General features: G+C 35.8%; 1 protein-coding gene, 1 long non-coding RNA gene and 1 other non-coding gene across 3 annotated transcripts; all 3 read right to left on the reverse strand.

Annotated features, from left to right (window-relative positions):
• Nucleotides 1-6,668: 6,668 nt before the first annotated feature.
• On the reverse strand, nt 6,669-8,031 carry LOC145118870 (uncharacterized). Its single transcript, XR_013713528.1, has 2 exons — nt 7,895-8,031; nt 6,669-7,718 (listed from the first exon to the last, which is right to left on the reverse strand). It is a non-coding gene; the product is annotated as an uncharacterized LOC145118870 (long non-coding RNA).
• LOC145122896 (small nucleolar RNA R24) lies at nt 7,146-7,243 on the reverse strand. Its single transcript, XR_013714793.1, has one exon. It is a non-coding gene; the product is annotated as a small nucleolar RNA R24 (small nucleolar RNA).
• Nucleotides 8,032-10,417: 2,386 nt separating the features above from the next.
• Nucleotides 10,418-17,300, reverse strand: LOC145121393 (uncharacterized). The gene is made up of 9 exons (XM_079057145.1): nt 17,129-17,300; nt 16,932-17,028; nt 16,382-16,512; nt 16,219-16,303; nt 15,999-16,059; nt 11,297-11,466; nt 11,076-11,196; nt 10,832-10,984; nt 10,418-10,606 (listed from the first exon to the last, which is right to left on the reverse strand). Exons 1-9 carry the CDS (start codon nt 17,298-17,300, stop codon nt 10,418-10,420), a joined length of 1,179 nt encoding a protein of 392 aa, XP_078913271.1.
• Between the last annotated feature and the right edge of the window lie 617 nt (nt 17,301-17,917).

A 17,917-nucleotide genomic window follows, 5' to 3' on the forward strand; every position in this document is an offset into this window, starting at 1 on the left:
AAGATCTGTGTTTGCAAGTTCAGTTTCCTCCACGTCAGCATGCAATTCTGGCACCACAACCGGTGAGCCGACGGAAACTACACGGGGATATGTCGTCGTATCTTTTGGTTCATCATCGTCGTTAAGTTCATCATCGACGTTTAACACATCTGTATTCGGCCTAAATTCTTCGTCCTCTGGTTCACTTTCATCGTCGTCTTCCCCACAACTTGTACTGGTTATGACATCATCATTATCAGTAACACCATCAAGTTTATTTGACACATTCTTGGTTTTTACTGAGTCCCACACACTGAATTTAACAGCACCAGTACAAAACGGAGACCAATCATCTGCATATTCCATTACTCCAACCTGAAAAGTTCTTCCTCCATCAACTACCGACACCTCCCCATTAATCCATAAGCTAGAAGAAGTGATAATGCCCACTTTAGAGACGAAGTTGTTGGACCTGTGAAGGATGTCATCAAACGAGGAAATTACCTTCCTAAATCTGCTAGCAACGAATGAGAAGCTTTCTTCATCCCAGTATTCACGTGGCAGTCCAATAACTTTAATCCAGGTGATACGTTCAAACACGACTTTTGTTAAGTTAGCTCGCTTAAGCCACTTAAACCACCCAGTCCATTAACTAGGGTCATCTAAGAATTTAGTATCAGTACCTAAATATTTGAACTGAATGACTATCTTTAACCCACCGATATACTTGACTCCATATCTGTTATCATCTTCACCTAGTAGAGAAACAGGGAGTTGTCTGAGATGATCCAAGTTGTGAGCTTCCCCCACCAGAGTAGATTTGGTGCGTCATCCCACCATGCTAGGAGCAGGCCGGAGATGGATGGTATGTTGTTGCATGTGGGTGGAAGATGAGTGGTCTATGATGGGCCTGACGACATCAGCGAATGATCTGGGATCTCAGAGTCCTACATTGTGTTGAGGGGGAAACGAGGTCGGAGCTTTGGACTGAAACGAATTTGTTGTTGGACCCGGCGTAGATGGAAGCTTCCTAGGATGTTTGGAGATGTTTACCGACAAGATGGAGTTCATACACATGATCCCTTGAAGTTCCATTTCGAGTTCCATTGCGTCAGTAACCCCTTTGAATCGTATGAAAGCGTAGAAGTTCCCTTGAACGTCTTTTCTCCTACCAAAGTATACATCAAACACATTGCCAAACTTTGGCATATATTTTCCACAACTCTCTTCATCTAGCATCTTTTGGAGGTTGGAAACGTAAAATGATGTCGAGTCCAAGAACAACAGAGGGAAAGTCCGATTGACTTTGTCGTTGCCCTTCCGTCGGCGTACCTCCGTCCATTCACCGTGGCAATTCATTTCTTAGTGTATCTCATATTTTTAATGGTTGGGTATAGTCATGATGTGGCACACATCACTATAATAATTATTAGGGGTATTATGGATGGGCATATACATGTATTCGTGGTAAGTATGTTATTGGTATGCCAATGATTGTTAATACTTAATACCTACCTGCAAAGCGTTGGGATATTTAAAAATAAATTTTAAAGATATTATTATATGTAGTCAAAGCGAAACTTTGTATAATTAATCTTTTTAGATTTCGTGGGTCCTTCTCATATATGACGGTGCATCTTTTTAAATTCCAAAAGCAAACGTCTACATTCACTTATTCTCGTTTTTTTAAATACTTTACAAATTTGCAAAAATGGTTCACCTAGTTTCTAATTTTATGTAGTTAACGTCCTAACGAAGTTAAAAAGTAGTTGATTCAGTCCTTTTGGCATACTTTATTATGAATTTGGTCTCTATTAAAAAAACTATTTTACCTTTACCTTTTTACATTTTTAATCATTAAATCAAAAAGGTATAGTATGATCAAATAAAATGGGATACTCCACCACCATTAGGTTATGGGAACCAAACTCACGTGAGAGTCTATGTGGACATTCAAGTCACGTGTAGAACACCGTCCCGGTGGCCGGTGGCTTGGTTGTGATGGGGTTGCGAAGACAGGCCAAGACAACCAATGGCAATCGAGTTTCATTTTTTGACCGTTAATCTAGCCGTTTGCAATGAATAAAAAAAATCTTTCTATACATGCATACACTTTACACATATTTTTACATCTAACAAACACATACTTTCAATAAAATTGATAACTTTTTAGGTTTAACTTCTTCATCCGATGATGATGATTCTGATGACGGGTTAATTTTGCACACGTTGTCCGCAGCACAAGACATGTTACGTCATAGAGGCGAAACTTCAAATGTCGAGAAGCAAGGTCGGCTCAACTAGTTTGGGGGCTCTAAGTGAACCAAAAATTCGGGGCCCTTTGACATTTATTCCTTTCTTTTGTGAAGAAAATAAAAAATATTTCTAGCACTACTACAGAATAAAAAATAAATTACTTCATAATTCGCATATCATTTTGGTGCATGTCGTCACCATGTTAATAACCTAATTAAAAAACTTAACATATATCCACAACATGACTGCATTTCATATAGCTTATTTATGAGATCTACTTATTATACTATTAACTACGAGCTTATATTAATAAGACCACCATAATCATTGAAAAGGCTCTCATTGTAAATTTATAAGTTTTGAATGGAAAACTCCCACTATAGAGAACAAACTTTTGTTTATAGTTTTTTGGAAATGAATTTTAAAATCCATGATATGGTGTAAAGTTTCGGTTTACATATATTTCATCATGTAGCTAAACTAAAAATGAAGCAAACTCAAAAATAATCAAGTGAACTGGATAATGTGTGCAAAAGTTATGCCAAAAACGATTTCACTCTGAATGGATAGCAGGCCTGGAGCTTGCTTGGTCCAAGTGACTTATCAGGGAATTTTCATATTTACTTGCTTTAGCCACATATTTTAAATGAAAATAAGCTTATTTTTTCCAAGAAGTTCTAGAAGTATGTGCTCTCGGGGTGTGATTTGCTTGGTCCAAGTGACTTATCAAACAAAGTTAATTTCATCAAAATAACAAAATTTAACATAGATAATAGATTCAGCTTTTCACACATTCACAAATCACAATCATAGATAATCAGAGAATAATAACAAGAATGGAAGAAGAACTTACTTTTCAAAATTCAGGAATCACCAAATCAATTGAGTTCTTGAGTCTTACACTTGATAGCCTTTCAAAAAGAAGAATCAACAATGGAATCACCGCTTTTTCTGATTTCTGAACAATCAGAAAATAGAATCAATCATAAATTCAGACGACGGAGAAAGAAGAAGAATTGATTCAAACGACGGAGAAAGAAGAAGAATTGAAGAACAATCGATGAGTTGTGAGTCGCATTCAATAGATAGCGGTTTCTTTTTTTCTGCCGATCGGATGTGTGCGAATGGAAATTGGAGAATTCTAATCGACATTTCATTATTCCCTAGTTGAGGTTTGGGTTAAGTGGGGCCCCTTAGAAGTGAGGGCCCTAAGCAAGGGCTTAATTTGTTACACACTAAGGTCAGCCCTGTCGAGAAGAAGCATAGAAAGTCGATCAACCAGGATCGTATCGCGGCAAACGAACTTTTGGTATGTGATTACGGACATGGGATAGGGTAAAATTGATGATGGTATTGACTGCTTGTGTTATTTTACATAACATGATAATAGAAAAAGAGGGTACGGCTATTTGTACGTATACCACGAACGACATACTTAGTCCACCTATAGTAATACAAGTTGGCAGCCCGGTATACTTTAGGGTTTTGGAAATACAAAACCATGAAACACATCACAATCTACGTCACGATTTGACCAAGCATATATTGGAAAGACAATTTCAAAGGCAAAATGACAATGACGACGACGAGGATGAGGACGGTGACGCCGAAAACGCGGCCGGTGAGGCAGTGACGATGATGAGGATGAGGACGACAACGAAAACGAGTGGTATTTTCTGTGTTTTCTATGTTTTTTAGATTTTAAATTTTTATGTTTTCTAAGTAATGTAATGTTTTATTTGGTATGTTTTATGTTTTTTTTAGTAATTTAGGTTTTACTTTTTATGTTTTTTTAAGTAATTTACGATTTTAATATGTTTTTTTAATTAATGTAAAATATTTATTTATGTTTTAAACTATGTTTTTTATTTAATTTAATGTCAAAAAAATCAAAAATAAAAAGATAAATATTATAGAGTGGTAACCATTTCCAATGGCTAGTGATTTAGTAGTGACCTTATAATGGAGCTGACATCACGGTGAGTTGTTATCACTTTTTGAGTGGGTTGAGTATGACTACTCCCCATAGCCTTATCGTTCCTTTTTCTTTTCTTATTTTGTGTCTTTAAGTTATGGATGAGGGAATCATTCTCTTCCAACCCACTGAACCCACTGTCACATCAATTTTTATTTTTCCTTTTTCTTCATCTTTCTCAACCCACAACACGTAAATCTTATATTTCTCAATTCATTCAACCCATTCAATTAAAAAAAATACAAAACAACTAAAATACAAGTTTTAAAACACATGGTACAAGAGAAAATGAGAGAGAAAAAGTAGAGAGAGGATGAAGTGGGTTAGTGAAACCAATTAAACAACCCGCTGAAAAGAGAGTGGTACCGACGGTACTTTGTTGCTAATTAAGATTTTACTTTGATTGTTTTGTATTTTTTTAATTGAATAGGTTGAGTGGGTTGAAAAATATAGGGTTTACGTGTGTTGTGGGTCGAAAAAGATGAATAAAAATGAAAGAAAAAAAATTGATGTGATAGTCACTTTTCTTAGTCATAAAATACAACCAGTACCGCTTGGGAAGAAAAAGTAGTTGACACCGTCATCTTCTCATTCGGCATCAGCTACCTTTCTTGTCGCCTACCATTATCGAGTCTTTCTTCTTCTTATCCTCGTATCATTGTCGAGAAACATTACAACCACCTAAGTCGTCTTCAACCGGTGCAAAAAACATTGTCTTCAATGGAGCCTCAAAATATGTGGGTTATGTTTGCTTTTGAGAATCTTGAAGGTCTTAATGGGTGGTATGGTTCAGAGTCATCGAATGAATTGAGATAGATCAAGTTGGTTTATTTCTTCATAACTATCAGTTGAATTCGTCACATATATTCGATTTTGTTAATGGAATTAAAAATCAAATTTTTGTTGCCGGTTTTTAGGTTTAATATCATCACGATTGAGAATCAGAGCCCTTCGATTTTGACTAGGCCTACTTCGTCTATGGAAACGCATTTTTGAGGTTGATTTCTAGGTTTAATAAATGTATGAAAAAAAAAAATCCTTTATGCATGCTGAGATTGTTTCATCAATTGTCTTATAGGTGTATCTATGCTTGTAACTATACATTTGTGCTACTATATATGTGTGTTACAAGTGAAGATGTGTGGCGATCGAGGAATGGTTAGTTGGTAGTGAGAGGTGATGGTGTTGGTTGGTGGAGGAGGGTTACAATGGTGAACAGTGAGAGAGAGGGTAAAACAAATGAGATGAAACAGGGTAGGTGCCGGGGGCTAAATATTAAATATCAAACAAATAGAAAACTTAGAAAAAATCTTAGGGTGCGTTTGGTTGTATAAAACTTTCCAAGAAAAGCAGAAATTTTGAAAACGTTTGGTTCGTTCAATTTTCCAAAGTTTTCTAAAAAAATGAAAATTTTCAGTTTTTAAAATTGTATGTAACTATGAAAAGCGATTTTTACAGTTTTCCAAATTTGTAAGATGGAAAATGAAAACTGCATCGGTTCCAACCAAACGCATTTTCATTGAAAACTCAATTCTATTTTCTAAAAACATTTTCTTATTTTTTTTCCTTAAAAAATAAAAATAGTTTTCCACAACCAAACGCACCCTTAAATTTCCCAGCCCAGTTAATAGTTTCAAAGCCTGTCGTAGATAAAAACATATTTTAAATAGACAATTTTATCTTTTTCTGAAACTCCATTAGAATCTCGTATCTTGGATACTGTATCAAAATTACACGATTATGCTTGATAGATAAGGAGAATATTTGTAAAGCATCATTTCTACCTGGCCTTTTTCGTAATTCAAGGTTTCAACGCCATAACGTGTTGCTAAAAAGCCTAAATTGACATTTTGTTAGTTTCTAATAAATATTCAAGGGTTTTGTCCATTGAATTGGAAATCAACTCTGGACCTTCTTCTGTTACATCAAAATGGGGTCACTTGACTCACTTCTATAATAAACAAATCGACCGGTACGGAAATTATTCTTCGCAAATTTGTTTAATAAAGTCGGCAATCACTCTTATTTACAATTAGCGGTTCCATATTTCTAAAAGAAACAAAATATTAAAAATTATTATCAAACATTATATCAATTATAGAAAATTTTATTTGTACCATAGATTTTTCTGTTTTTCCATTTGAGCAATGTTATTTGACGACCACGTACAAGTCAACAACTTAAGATTATCTCGCAGATCTATTTGGAAACTGAATTTGCAGTGCTAAAAAGGGTTGGATGGGTGTTGAAATTGCTCATCCATCTGTTCTTATTATCTACTTCTCATCTGATTTCTTGCTTAAGAATGGATATTGGTTAACACTCACAAAAACTAACACTGCAGTACGTGACTTCACAGATTTTTCCTTCCATACAGTGACTGAGATCTCCTAATTTTTGACGTAACTTATGGAAAAAATAAGCTGCTTTTCATCCAACAATTTTTTAACCTCTCTAATAATGTTAATAAAGTTGTTTTAATAAGAGCCAAACACCGGCATTAACAAATTTTAAAAAATATAAATTCAAATAACCCAAATGCTATCAATTTAGTACAAAATGTTTTTCTCACGGCCAATCCCAAGAGGTAAATAGCATAACCAGCTCCCCAAGGCGATAGGATGTGACAACGCCATCTCCGGCAAACGGGTTACTACCGGTGATGAAAGGCTCGACCGTTGTGAGTCCGAAAAACGCTCGATACATGACGATTTATCATTGGATTTTACGAAACACGAATTTTTCGCCCCAAATTTTTGTAATTCGTCGATATGGAAACGGATCAATCAAGAGACTTCAGATATAAATACAGTTGTAACTCGGTATTAAACAGGAGTTTGAATTATAAGCATTGGAATTTTAAAATTAGCTGATTCTATATTGCAATATCCTTGTTTTTTAATTATTGTGTTGTATTGATGTAACCATTAATGCAAATGCTCAGAAGCCAAGCGTAACAAAAATATTTCATTGAAGAAATTCAACACAAAGTTGAAGTTTCTACTTACATGTTAGCTTTCTCATCACTGCATTCCACCACTTATTCAATGACATTTTTCAGAAATATAAAACATATAAATAAATCAAAAACTAATCAAATTAGACCTGAATGTGTATAAAAAATGCTTATATTTAGGCTTTTATAAACAAATTAGTGGAACTCAATAAGAATTGGATGTAGCTACTTGTAATTTGAAGGAAGATGTGCAAAAACACCTTCCCCCAATCGTGTTAAGTAGCAACTTATTGGCACCGTGCAAAAGGCGGCTTGTTTTCAAGTTTCAACAAAGCCCCTGTGTCTGAGTATGCCTTTTCTATAAACATCCATCCTATTTTGGAGACTAATGAATCCTCAACAACTTTCATGGGAGATGAAATTAAATAAAATGTATCCGATTAATTGTGTCGTGAAAAAATTAACAGAAATTTTCATGGATCTTCAACCGGAATTGAATCTAGGCTCTAAGCGGCAGTCAAGTCGCCAACAAGTCGGCGCCTGCTGTTGACTCTGATGATAGAGCCGTAAAAACGAAAATCATACAGTAGAAAACAAGCATTTGTTTAGAAGAATTCGTAGCATAAAATAACTTCATTTTGTTCAAAAACGATGTAAAAAAAAAAAAATTATATTGATGTAAAAAAAAAAAAAATTATATTGATTTGAATGAGATATGAAGCTCTTACACTAACTGATCAAAGAAAACGAACATCGGCGGCTTACAGATGAATCTACTTTATGATCTGCTTGTGTTGTAACTGGAATATATAAAGACTATGGCTTGTGATTGGTGGTTCAAAACCCTAAAAATGGAGGCGAAGGGAACCGAAGTTCCAGTTTAAGCCCAAGATGTGCAATGGGCCGTGTATAGTCATCCAATTTTACTAAAATGGTCCCTGTATTTTCGTTAAATCTACAAATTCGGTAACTATTACAATAAGTTCTTTGTCCTATTTCCATATTGTGTATAGCCGTATAGGTAAACGATATTTATAATATATTTGAAAAAATATGGATAAATTTAAAGAAAATACAAATGATGGTTTATGGTTTAACAAGAAAACCTTCAGTTTCTTACCTTTTTTTTATTTAACCGGCACTTGCATATGCTAATAAAATTAAACATTTGTATCTTTTCATTAGGTTTAAACTAGCAGAAGCTACGGTTAAGAAATAAAAATATTATTTATAATTTTTAAATGTGTAATCAAAAAGTTATTATTTGTTTTTAAAATAGAAGTATCGTCACTAAATTTATAATTAAGTTTATAATTTCTTTTTAAATTACATTTTGATGTCATTTGTAACATTCTGTTAGGATTTTGATGTGGTTGAAAAAAATAGAATGATCCATATATTTGTGAGTAAAAAAAAATTACATTTTGATGTCATTTATAACATTATATTAGAATTTTGATGTAGTTGAAAAAAATAGAATGATCCACATGTTCGAGAGTAGTTAATATTGTATAAGCACTCATCTATTGCATCACCATTCACCGATGCCAACAGAATAGTCACCTACTTTGTATTTTGCAAATACTATAACTCGCGTTAAATGCGGGGGAGCACATAATAATTAAAAAAAGAAATTTTATGGGAAGCAGATGAAAAAAAAAACATAAACTTTTAAATCAAAACAAATCCATAAGCAAGCAATAAAAACTAATAAAAAAAAGTATTCAAACCAAAATGTCAAATAATGATGAATTACTTAAAGTTATTCAAGCTTTTCCATTTTTGAGATCTTTAAATCCTCAATAAACATCTCAGGGTCCAATGATGAGAACTGTAAAACAAAAAAAAACAATAAGCAAAAAGAGCATCATTAATGTCGAAATAAATTCTAAAGGTAGAAATAAATTCATATGTTACTTGTTTGATGTTAATTTTTTTTTCCAATTGAGCAATGCAATTATTATCATCAGTGAACTTTGAGATTTCATAACCATCAAGTTTGTTCTTCAAATTATCATTTGAAATTTGAATTTTGAACGCCAACTTTTTATCCAAAAGTACATTCATAGCAGATGGATAAATGTCCATATTACCCTCCTAAAAAAATGAACGGTTATAAAAATAGATAGACAAAAAGTTAAAATTAGTTTTGTGTAAATAAAGATAATATCAATAACCTCATTAAAATTTTCAAGCAACTCTTGTGCGGTTTTTTCAAGAAGTATCTTTGCGTCACGATCAAATAACGTAAGTGACACCAAACCGATAAAGTCTTGTATTGTAATGGTGATTTTGAAACTAAAACCATTGATATAGAAAGTTTAACCGAATATTATAATAATATGTATAAAAGAACAATTGAAAACCTTGGAATAACAAATATCTCTTTATTAATGCAAGTTGAAGTGTAACATTCCAAAACTTCTTTATCTTGAAGTTGATCCTCATGCATATAAACGACTTTTATAGTTTTCTCTTGACATTTAGTACAAGCAAAATAGTATCATTCCGCATCAGCACACACACGCTTAATCGTACCGACAACAATCAATGTTTTTTCCTGCAAAATATTAATGTAACTTTAAATTATATGATAAAAAAAAAAGTATAATGATGATTTCAATATGCAAACAATATATACTTATGCAAATAAAATTTAAATTTCATTTAGACAAATAAAAGTACGTGAAATAGTATATATAATAAAAATATAAATTTTTACTAATGATTTCCAACATTTTAAATATTGGAATTGAATATTAGAAGGTTTAAATTATGTAAAAGGTAAAGTTTGCAGATAATTATGGTGGGAATAAATGCATTATAGAAAAATACATTTTGAATACTTATACTATGATTTTATTTTGTTACCATATCCAAATGTCTTAACCGATAATACATTAAACATGCATAGAATTTAAGTGGGATTTCAGGCATAAGACATATGATATGCTTCATTTAGAATAATAATGTACACATGATAAATATATAAAATCAAATGATGAACGAAAGAAAAAGAAACAAAATATTCATTAAATCAAAACAATAAAATAACTTGAAATTGTCATAAATAACACGAATATCATCGTGTTCAGATTAAATAACAACCCAATAAAATTTTAAAAACAACCAAAAGACTTGACCAAAAGATCCATAATTAAACAATTTAAAGTGCCACACAAAGGATTAAAAAGAAAATGTTTGTAAACATATTTAAGATGAAATGTAAAATGTTGATGGGTGGCTTCATATTAGTTCAACTTTTCCATCTTTAGGATCTTCAAGGTAGCAGGAACAACACCATCTTTTGAAGAAGACCACTCCAAAGAGTCAGTGTTGGCAACAATTTCAATAGGGCGCTTCTCCGTACTGGATGATGGTGTTAAAGCTTCAAGATCAACAACATCAAGATTGTCATCATGCACAAAATCATTATTTTCCTGTAGAAAACACAAAAGGATAAAAATCTGATCATAGTAAAATATAAAAAACATAACATATTTGCACAAATTCATGAAAATGAAAGAAATATATATTGAAAAGAGGTCATAGGGTTTGACTTTAGAAACATATATGAGTCAGTTTCCCACATTATTTGGCTTGTTAATAGAAGTACCATTATCATTTAAAATATGGTGTTCATGATTTGGTGACCGTTTGAAAACCTCAGCAAGAACCCTTTCACCATCAGTCAACTTCTGCACAGTGTAAGCACGATAGTTGTTCTGCAGATTGAACATGGATATCTGAACTTTGAAGACAAACTTCTTATTTATAAGGATTTTGAACTCATCAGGCATCTTTTGGCGTCCTTGATCCTAATTTACATTACAAGGAACTAGTTGAAAAGTTAAAGAAGAAAAATCATATATGTCAATCATTTAAATAATGGATACACTTTTTGCAAACTTTAGATATTTTTTTCATCAACCATTGGTTTCCACGATGAATAAGATCTTTTACATGACGCTCAAACAACACGAACGAAGAAGACCCACTTTCATCTTGCACACGAACTACTATCATAATCCTAAATATATAACATAATAATTATATTAGCTTGACATACACAATGAAATATATGAAAAAAGTTAAATGCATGCATAGTCCAAGAGCTAATAATTACTTACTTTCCATATACATCTGAGACTAATCCACAACCATCACAATGAAAAGGGCCAGCATCAACATCATAATCATTTTTAGTAACTTTTTTAGAACAATCACGGCAATAAAATGAATACCAGCCTTCATCCATATCAAAACCGATGATAGTAGCGATGATGGTTAAACCAACTTCCTGTTTCATACATTGTTTGAAAGGAATCATATTAAAATCATATTTCATATGAATGGTACATAGAAAATCAAAACAATAATATAATGCAGAAACTCTTATATAAAAATGTTAACTAAACCTCGTCCAATCAGGAATCTCATCAATGTTTTTTATTTGAAAACGGAGGCAGTAATCCTCTGGATTGGCCACAACAGTATCTGAGTTGAGTTGCGATGTACGGCTTGTAACACCCAGTTTTGAAAGTACTCGGTTAGGGTCTCAGAAGCCAAAGGGTAGGGGTTGGTTCAGGTGGACGACAAGCAGGTCGACTGTCTGACGATCAGGGAGGAGCAGTGAGTGCATCTGCTCCAGTCATTTTCGGGGTTGGTTCAAGGGCTCGAACGAGGGAGTTATGACCAGCTTTCAGTAGCCTTAGTAATTGTTTTTGGAAGAGCCATCGGGATTGCCGAGGGAAGAGAGAGTTGTTGCTGAGGTTTTGGTTAGTCTATCCGACCTTTGGACTCCGAGATCTGATCGTGATATCACTTTTAAGCGTTTGAAGTCATTGATGTTGTTGGGATACAAGAAGTGTTAGTTGGTTTTCAGGAAGTGTGTTGTTTGGACAGGGATACTTTTGGGGTGCTAGCTTTGGTAAGCATCAGTCATCTGCAAGGTGAACATTGGAATGTAATGAGGATTGGGAATCCTTCAATTTTCGTGTGCCGAGCGGATTTAGTTGAATCTAAGTGGGGGAGAACCGTCCAGGTATCCAGGACAGAAGCAAGGGTGAAAGTGATATAAGACTATGGGGGAGCCGTAGCATTCACTAATGGTCAGTTAGGGTATAGTGTAAGACTGCGGGAGTGTCGTAGCATTCACGAATTCTTTCAGGTGATTGGGACTAGGGTAGGCTAGTTCGCAGGGTTGCGGGGGGAGCCACAACTTAGTTAGGATCAGGACCAGAGGTGATTGATCGATCAGTTATCCGGGGGCGAGCTCGGACGAGTATGTGAATTCAGGTTGGAACCAGTAGAGATTGTTGAGACAAGGGTTGGATCTTGAGATGCAGGATCATGTGGATGAGTAGTGCGTGTCATAGTAGGGCTACGACTGGGTAGCCCTGATATTGGATCTCTTAAGAACCTGGTGGTTGGACCGGGTGTGAGACTGGTAGTCTCAGGGAATCGGCTAAGGGTATTTATTAATCGTCCGAGTAAAGGATGACGAGAAGTCGTGTTCATTATGCAAATGTCGATTCGAGGATCTCTGGATAGGAGCAGAGTATCAATTCGGTTTTGGATAGGAACCCGAAATCGAAATTCGCGCATGTGTTGGTGCAGGATTTTGTTTCAGTGAGATGGGATGTGGGGCATCTATATGCCGAGGGCATCGAGGGCAGAATTCCAGGATGATGAACGGGTTGGTTTGATAGTAGTTTAAGCCCTTGTGATGTGTCTCGGGTGGCTCTTTCCGTAATAGAGCCACGACATGTTGGAATCAGGAAACGGTAGGTCGAAGGAGACCGGGTATGATGTATGACTACAGTTGTTCTGGTAGCATTCATCTTTGCATCGAATTCAGTGGCGACAGGTTGTCCGCCTATCATGATCGGATGGATAAAAGGATTGAAGGAGTCGAGAGAAGAGGTATAGCCAGGGGAGTTATTGTCAGACGAGGTGTCCTTCGGGTGTTATGTGGGACTGCTGAGCGTGTGTCTCTGGCTCAGCAACCGGGTAGGTGTCCGGTGTTCCGGATAGTTGGCAGGCAAGTTGGGACCAGGAAGGTCCCATCCGTTATTCAAGAGAGCAACTATGTGGCAGCGGGAGGAGTTGAGGCGGTTTCAGCGTTTAGGGGTCCGTGTGTGGAATTGCCTGTCAGTCGGGGCATATACTAAGTTGTTTGCAGTTGGACTAAATAATATCAGGAGCTGAATAGCCAGTTGGGGGATAAGTGCCGTGAACTCGGCAATGATTCGATATGGGCGGTCTTTCAGGGAGACGGGCCATCTCGAGACGTTAGGACTCAGATTGAGTAAACGGAATTACGTTGCAAGGAATTCGTTTCATCTTCGGGTTTTAGAACCCTGCAGGGTTGGTCTTAGTTGCCTTGGGAAGGCTGTGGTATTCTCAGGCTTGTGGACGTGTTGATCAGGTTGTCTGGTGTGACGGGAATGGTGATGCATGATTTCGAGGACGAAATCTAATTTAAGTGGGGGAGAGTTGTAACACCCAGTTTTGTAAGCACTCGGTTAGGGTCTCGGAAGCCAAAGGGTAGGGGCGATTCGGTCTTTTATGGGTCCCGGGTTTATCCGAAAGGTTTTAGACTTGGGGGTGTGGATAGGAGCGTAGGGCTTCCCACCACCTTGTCATGGATATAAAGTTCGTCGGAAATGAACTTAGAACGAATAAGTTATAACACTTTGAAGTTATTGGCATAAATTGTCCCCAATGGAAATGTTTGGCAAGCAAGTCCCATGCATGCAAGGGAAGCATGCATGTGTCCAGCTGGGTACACCCAGCGTAGTGTTGGGTAAATGAATCGAGGGTGCTGAAGACGTACGCCCAGCGTACGGGGAGTACGCCCAACGTACGTCCAGGATCTCCAAAACCCTAATTTTTAGGGTTGGCTCACTATTTAAAGCACCTTAAGTCCGAGGGGTGCGCCTCCCTTTCATTCTCAGAGCCTTAAACCCTACTTTCGAGTGGTAGTTTCATCCTAGAGTGTTGTGAGCTTTGTGGGTGGTTTTTGGTGCATTTCAAGAAGATGGAACTTGTTGCAAAGATGGGAATCAAGGAGGAGCTTATGGATCTGGCTTTTGGGACTCATTCTCAGCTTGAGCTTTGAACTTGATCATTCATCTCTTAGATCTACCTTTGTGAGTTTTAGTTCATTTTGGTCCCAAGGATGAAACTTTATGGTTGAAATCTGATTCTTAGGCTTAGAGTTGCCACTCTCAGTGTTAAATGAGTCCCTAAGGTAGAAAGTTGTCATCTTGGAGGTCTTAATGGGTTCATGCATGAGTTAAGACCATTCCCATGGAAGTAGATTATCATTTTTGGAGTTGGAGCTTATGTGGGTCATGCAAAGCCATCAAGTAAGCAACTTTATGGTTTAGGATGTTGAAAAGGACTTGGATCTGTAATTGTAGCTTCTGGATCTGAGTATTAAGCACTTAATAGGAAAGTGACTTAACAGGGGAGTACGATGAGCATACATACAAGTACGCCCAATGTACGCACCATTTAGCCTGTACGCTTAGCGTACATAGGAGTACGCCCAGCGTACTCATCAAAGATGGGCCTTGTGATTTTTGGGCCTCGGTTTGGGCCATTCAAGGGATTTTGGTTCTTTGGGCTTTAATGGGCCATCAGAAGTCAGTTAATGTGGGCCAAGAGGGTGTTTGGGCTTAGGGTAAGGCCCATTAGAGGAATTGGGCCCAATTTAGCAAATTGGGCCATTAATGGGCCACTAGTACTTATGTTGGGCTTTTGTTTCGAGTTTGGGCCTTAGTTTTGGATCATACTGGGCCAAGGGTATAATGGTCATTTTACCCCCATGCATGGATTAAGGATTATGGTATGGGACCCAATTGTTAATTGGGTATATTGATTGGTAGTGACAGCTCGGGAAGCTGGTGGGGCAGCAGCTAAGGAATTCATGCAGAAAACTTCTGCAGTGCGAGGTGAGTCTTCTCACCATACCAATGGGTCTACGGCACTAAGGCCGACCCATGTTATGTTATGTGGTACAGTAGCTGTAATGGACATTTTGGTATGGTAGTTAGCTTTATGCTAAGTGGTATGCTAGTGATTATATGATATGTGATATGCTAGTTGTCTTTGTGATACTTGCATGGAAGACCCCAGGGGGAGCCCGTGACAATTGGACGTAAGACCATGTGGGGTAGCCCATTGCATTCCTAGGTTAAGACCATGTGGGGTAGCCCATGGCATCCTTACAGGTTTATCTTTGTGTTATGTGTAGATATGTATATGATATATGATATGTTATGTGATTATGTATGTTATTGCATGGAAGACCCCGGGGGGAGCCCGTGGCTATTGGACGTAAGACCACATGGGGTAGCCCATGACATTCTTAGGTAAAGACCATGTGGGGTAGCCCATGGCACGTTGGATGTAAGACCATGTGGGGTAGCCCATGGCATTCCTAGGTAAAGACCATGTGCGGTAGCCCATGTCACAATGGTGTAAGACCCTGGGGGGAGCCCACGACATCCTTACATGTTTATGTCTGTATTCTTATGTGATATAGGTAGCTTTTATAGCTAACAGGTTATGTGATATGTGGATTGTGTGTGTGGTATGCTGGGGAACTCACTAAGCTTTGTGCTTACGGTTTACAGTTTTGGTTTCAGGTATCATCGCCTTGGAAAAAGGAGGGTTCGGATTGATCGCGGTGCACACACCTATGATTTTCCGCAATGAATGATTTTGGGATAAACTCTGATAAATGTTTTACTTAATGATGATTTGAAATGTTCAAAACAAATGGTATCAATGTTTTAGCTATATTAAAAATGAAAATTTTACCCTTGATTTTTGGGTCGTTACACGGGGAGAAGACTCAACATTCATATCCAAAGCATTAACACTACATATATATAAAAAATGAGGTTAAAAAATAAAAGTAATGATTTAGTAAGCTAAATGTCTTAAGTATGGTAGATACCTAATTTAAGGTAATAATTACACTTGTAATCATATAAAAACATAAAAGATTACAGGATTCATAATTATTAGGAAAACATACTTTGATTTGAACTCTAAAATGTGAGGCATATCATCATTTATATGCAATCTAGACCCAAACAAATAGTTACCAACTTGAGGCTGACCTGTAAATGAATAGTAAAATAATATTGTCGGTAATTACTTTGAAGTTGAAACGATAATCTATTGAAAAAAATCCTTACGACCCAAAGATTTGAGTTTGGCCAAACGTAACAGGATGATAACCGGATCAGTTTCATTATGATGTTGTGAAATGTAAGTATTCAGCTTCAGTGCAAAACTATGCCACAAAGCAACCGCAATTTTCGTACCACTAAAAATGCATGGTGGTTATTAATGAAAGATAAATATAAAAGTGGGAATGTGTAATAATAAAGCCATCTGGTATACCAAGGACGAGCCCCTTCGTGGTCTATGTGGCCACTAACCACTATAGTGCACACCATCCCACTACTTAGTGGTAGCTAGTGGTAGTGGTGGATTGTGGTGCACACAACGGAATCCAACGTCCAATACATTTTTTCTCTCTCTATCTCTCTCTATCTCTCTCTACAATAATATATATATATATATATATATATATATGTATTTATTTATTTAAAAATCAAAAAATAAGAGGGTTATAGTGGTGGGTATACCAACCTTTTAGTGGTTGTGTGTGGTGATGATGTGGCACCCACTACTAAAGTGGTTAGTGGTGGATATAACAGATGGTCTAATACGAATGTGTACCTTAAACCCTGAGCAACCAGATTCATTAACCTTTTTTCTCTTCCATTCTCAACAATGACTCGCATGGGATTAATTGACACAACTTCACCAAGAAAATCTATGTGACAAATGTAATAAATTAGTAATAATAATACGATTGTGTATTACATTAAAATTGAAGTATAGAAATGAGTTAAACTAATAACAGAACAACATACCAAATGCAACGCGAGTGTCAGAGTTCCTGGCTAGCAAATATGGGAAAGAGATAAAATGATAAGGATCTACCATATCAACAAAATCAGTGGATACACGAACTTTTGTGGTTTTGTAGAAATTGATTTTATGTTTATGAATAACAAACATGTAATCGCCTTCATTGCTATCCATAGCAAAGTTATTGATCTCCCTGACAGCTCCTTCATCGAATAAGGATTCAAATACAGGAATAAGAGTTTTTTTTTATTGTTGCTTGTATTCTACTGCCTTGTAGATGACAATGAAAGATAAGTAAGTGTAAACAAAAAAAGTAATAAAACTACATAAAAATAACATTGTTTATTAAAATTTAATAAAATAGAAATAAAAATTAAAGAAAAAGTATCACAAAATTTAATAAAATAGAAATAAAACAAAAGAATTAGGAAAAGTTAACATCCATATGAATGACCACATATTCGAAGCAATTAGAATACCCTTTTCAGGAAAAAATACATAAATTTGAAGTAATATCATAAAATTTTGACAATCTAAATAATAAAGTTTGTAGAAACATGACACATTTAATCTTCCAAGAAATCAAACATACACATACTAATTGAGAAATCGAGAGTAAATGAGTGAAAGGATCGGGAACTACAAAACCAGATTTTTAAGAATTGTATATTTATCAAATGGATGCAAAAGAGAGGAATAATAACAGATTCAGTGAATAGACTAAAGTTGATTATTAAAATTAATAAAAATACATAAAAATAATATTATATATTAAAATTTAATAAAATAGA

This window comes from Lactuca virosa, chromosome 6 (assembly GCF_052849685.1).
Source record: "Lactuca virosa cultivar CGN04683 chromosome 6, Lactuca_virosa_CGN04683_v6, whole genome shotgun sequence".
Classification (NCBI taxonomy): Eukaryota; Viridiplantae; Streptophyta; class Magnoliopsida; order Asterales; family Asteraceae; genus Lactuca; species Lactuca virosa.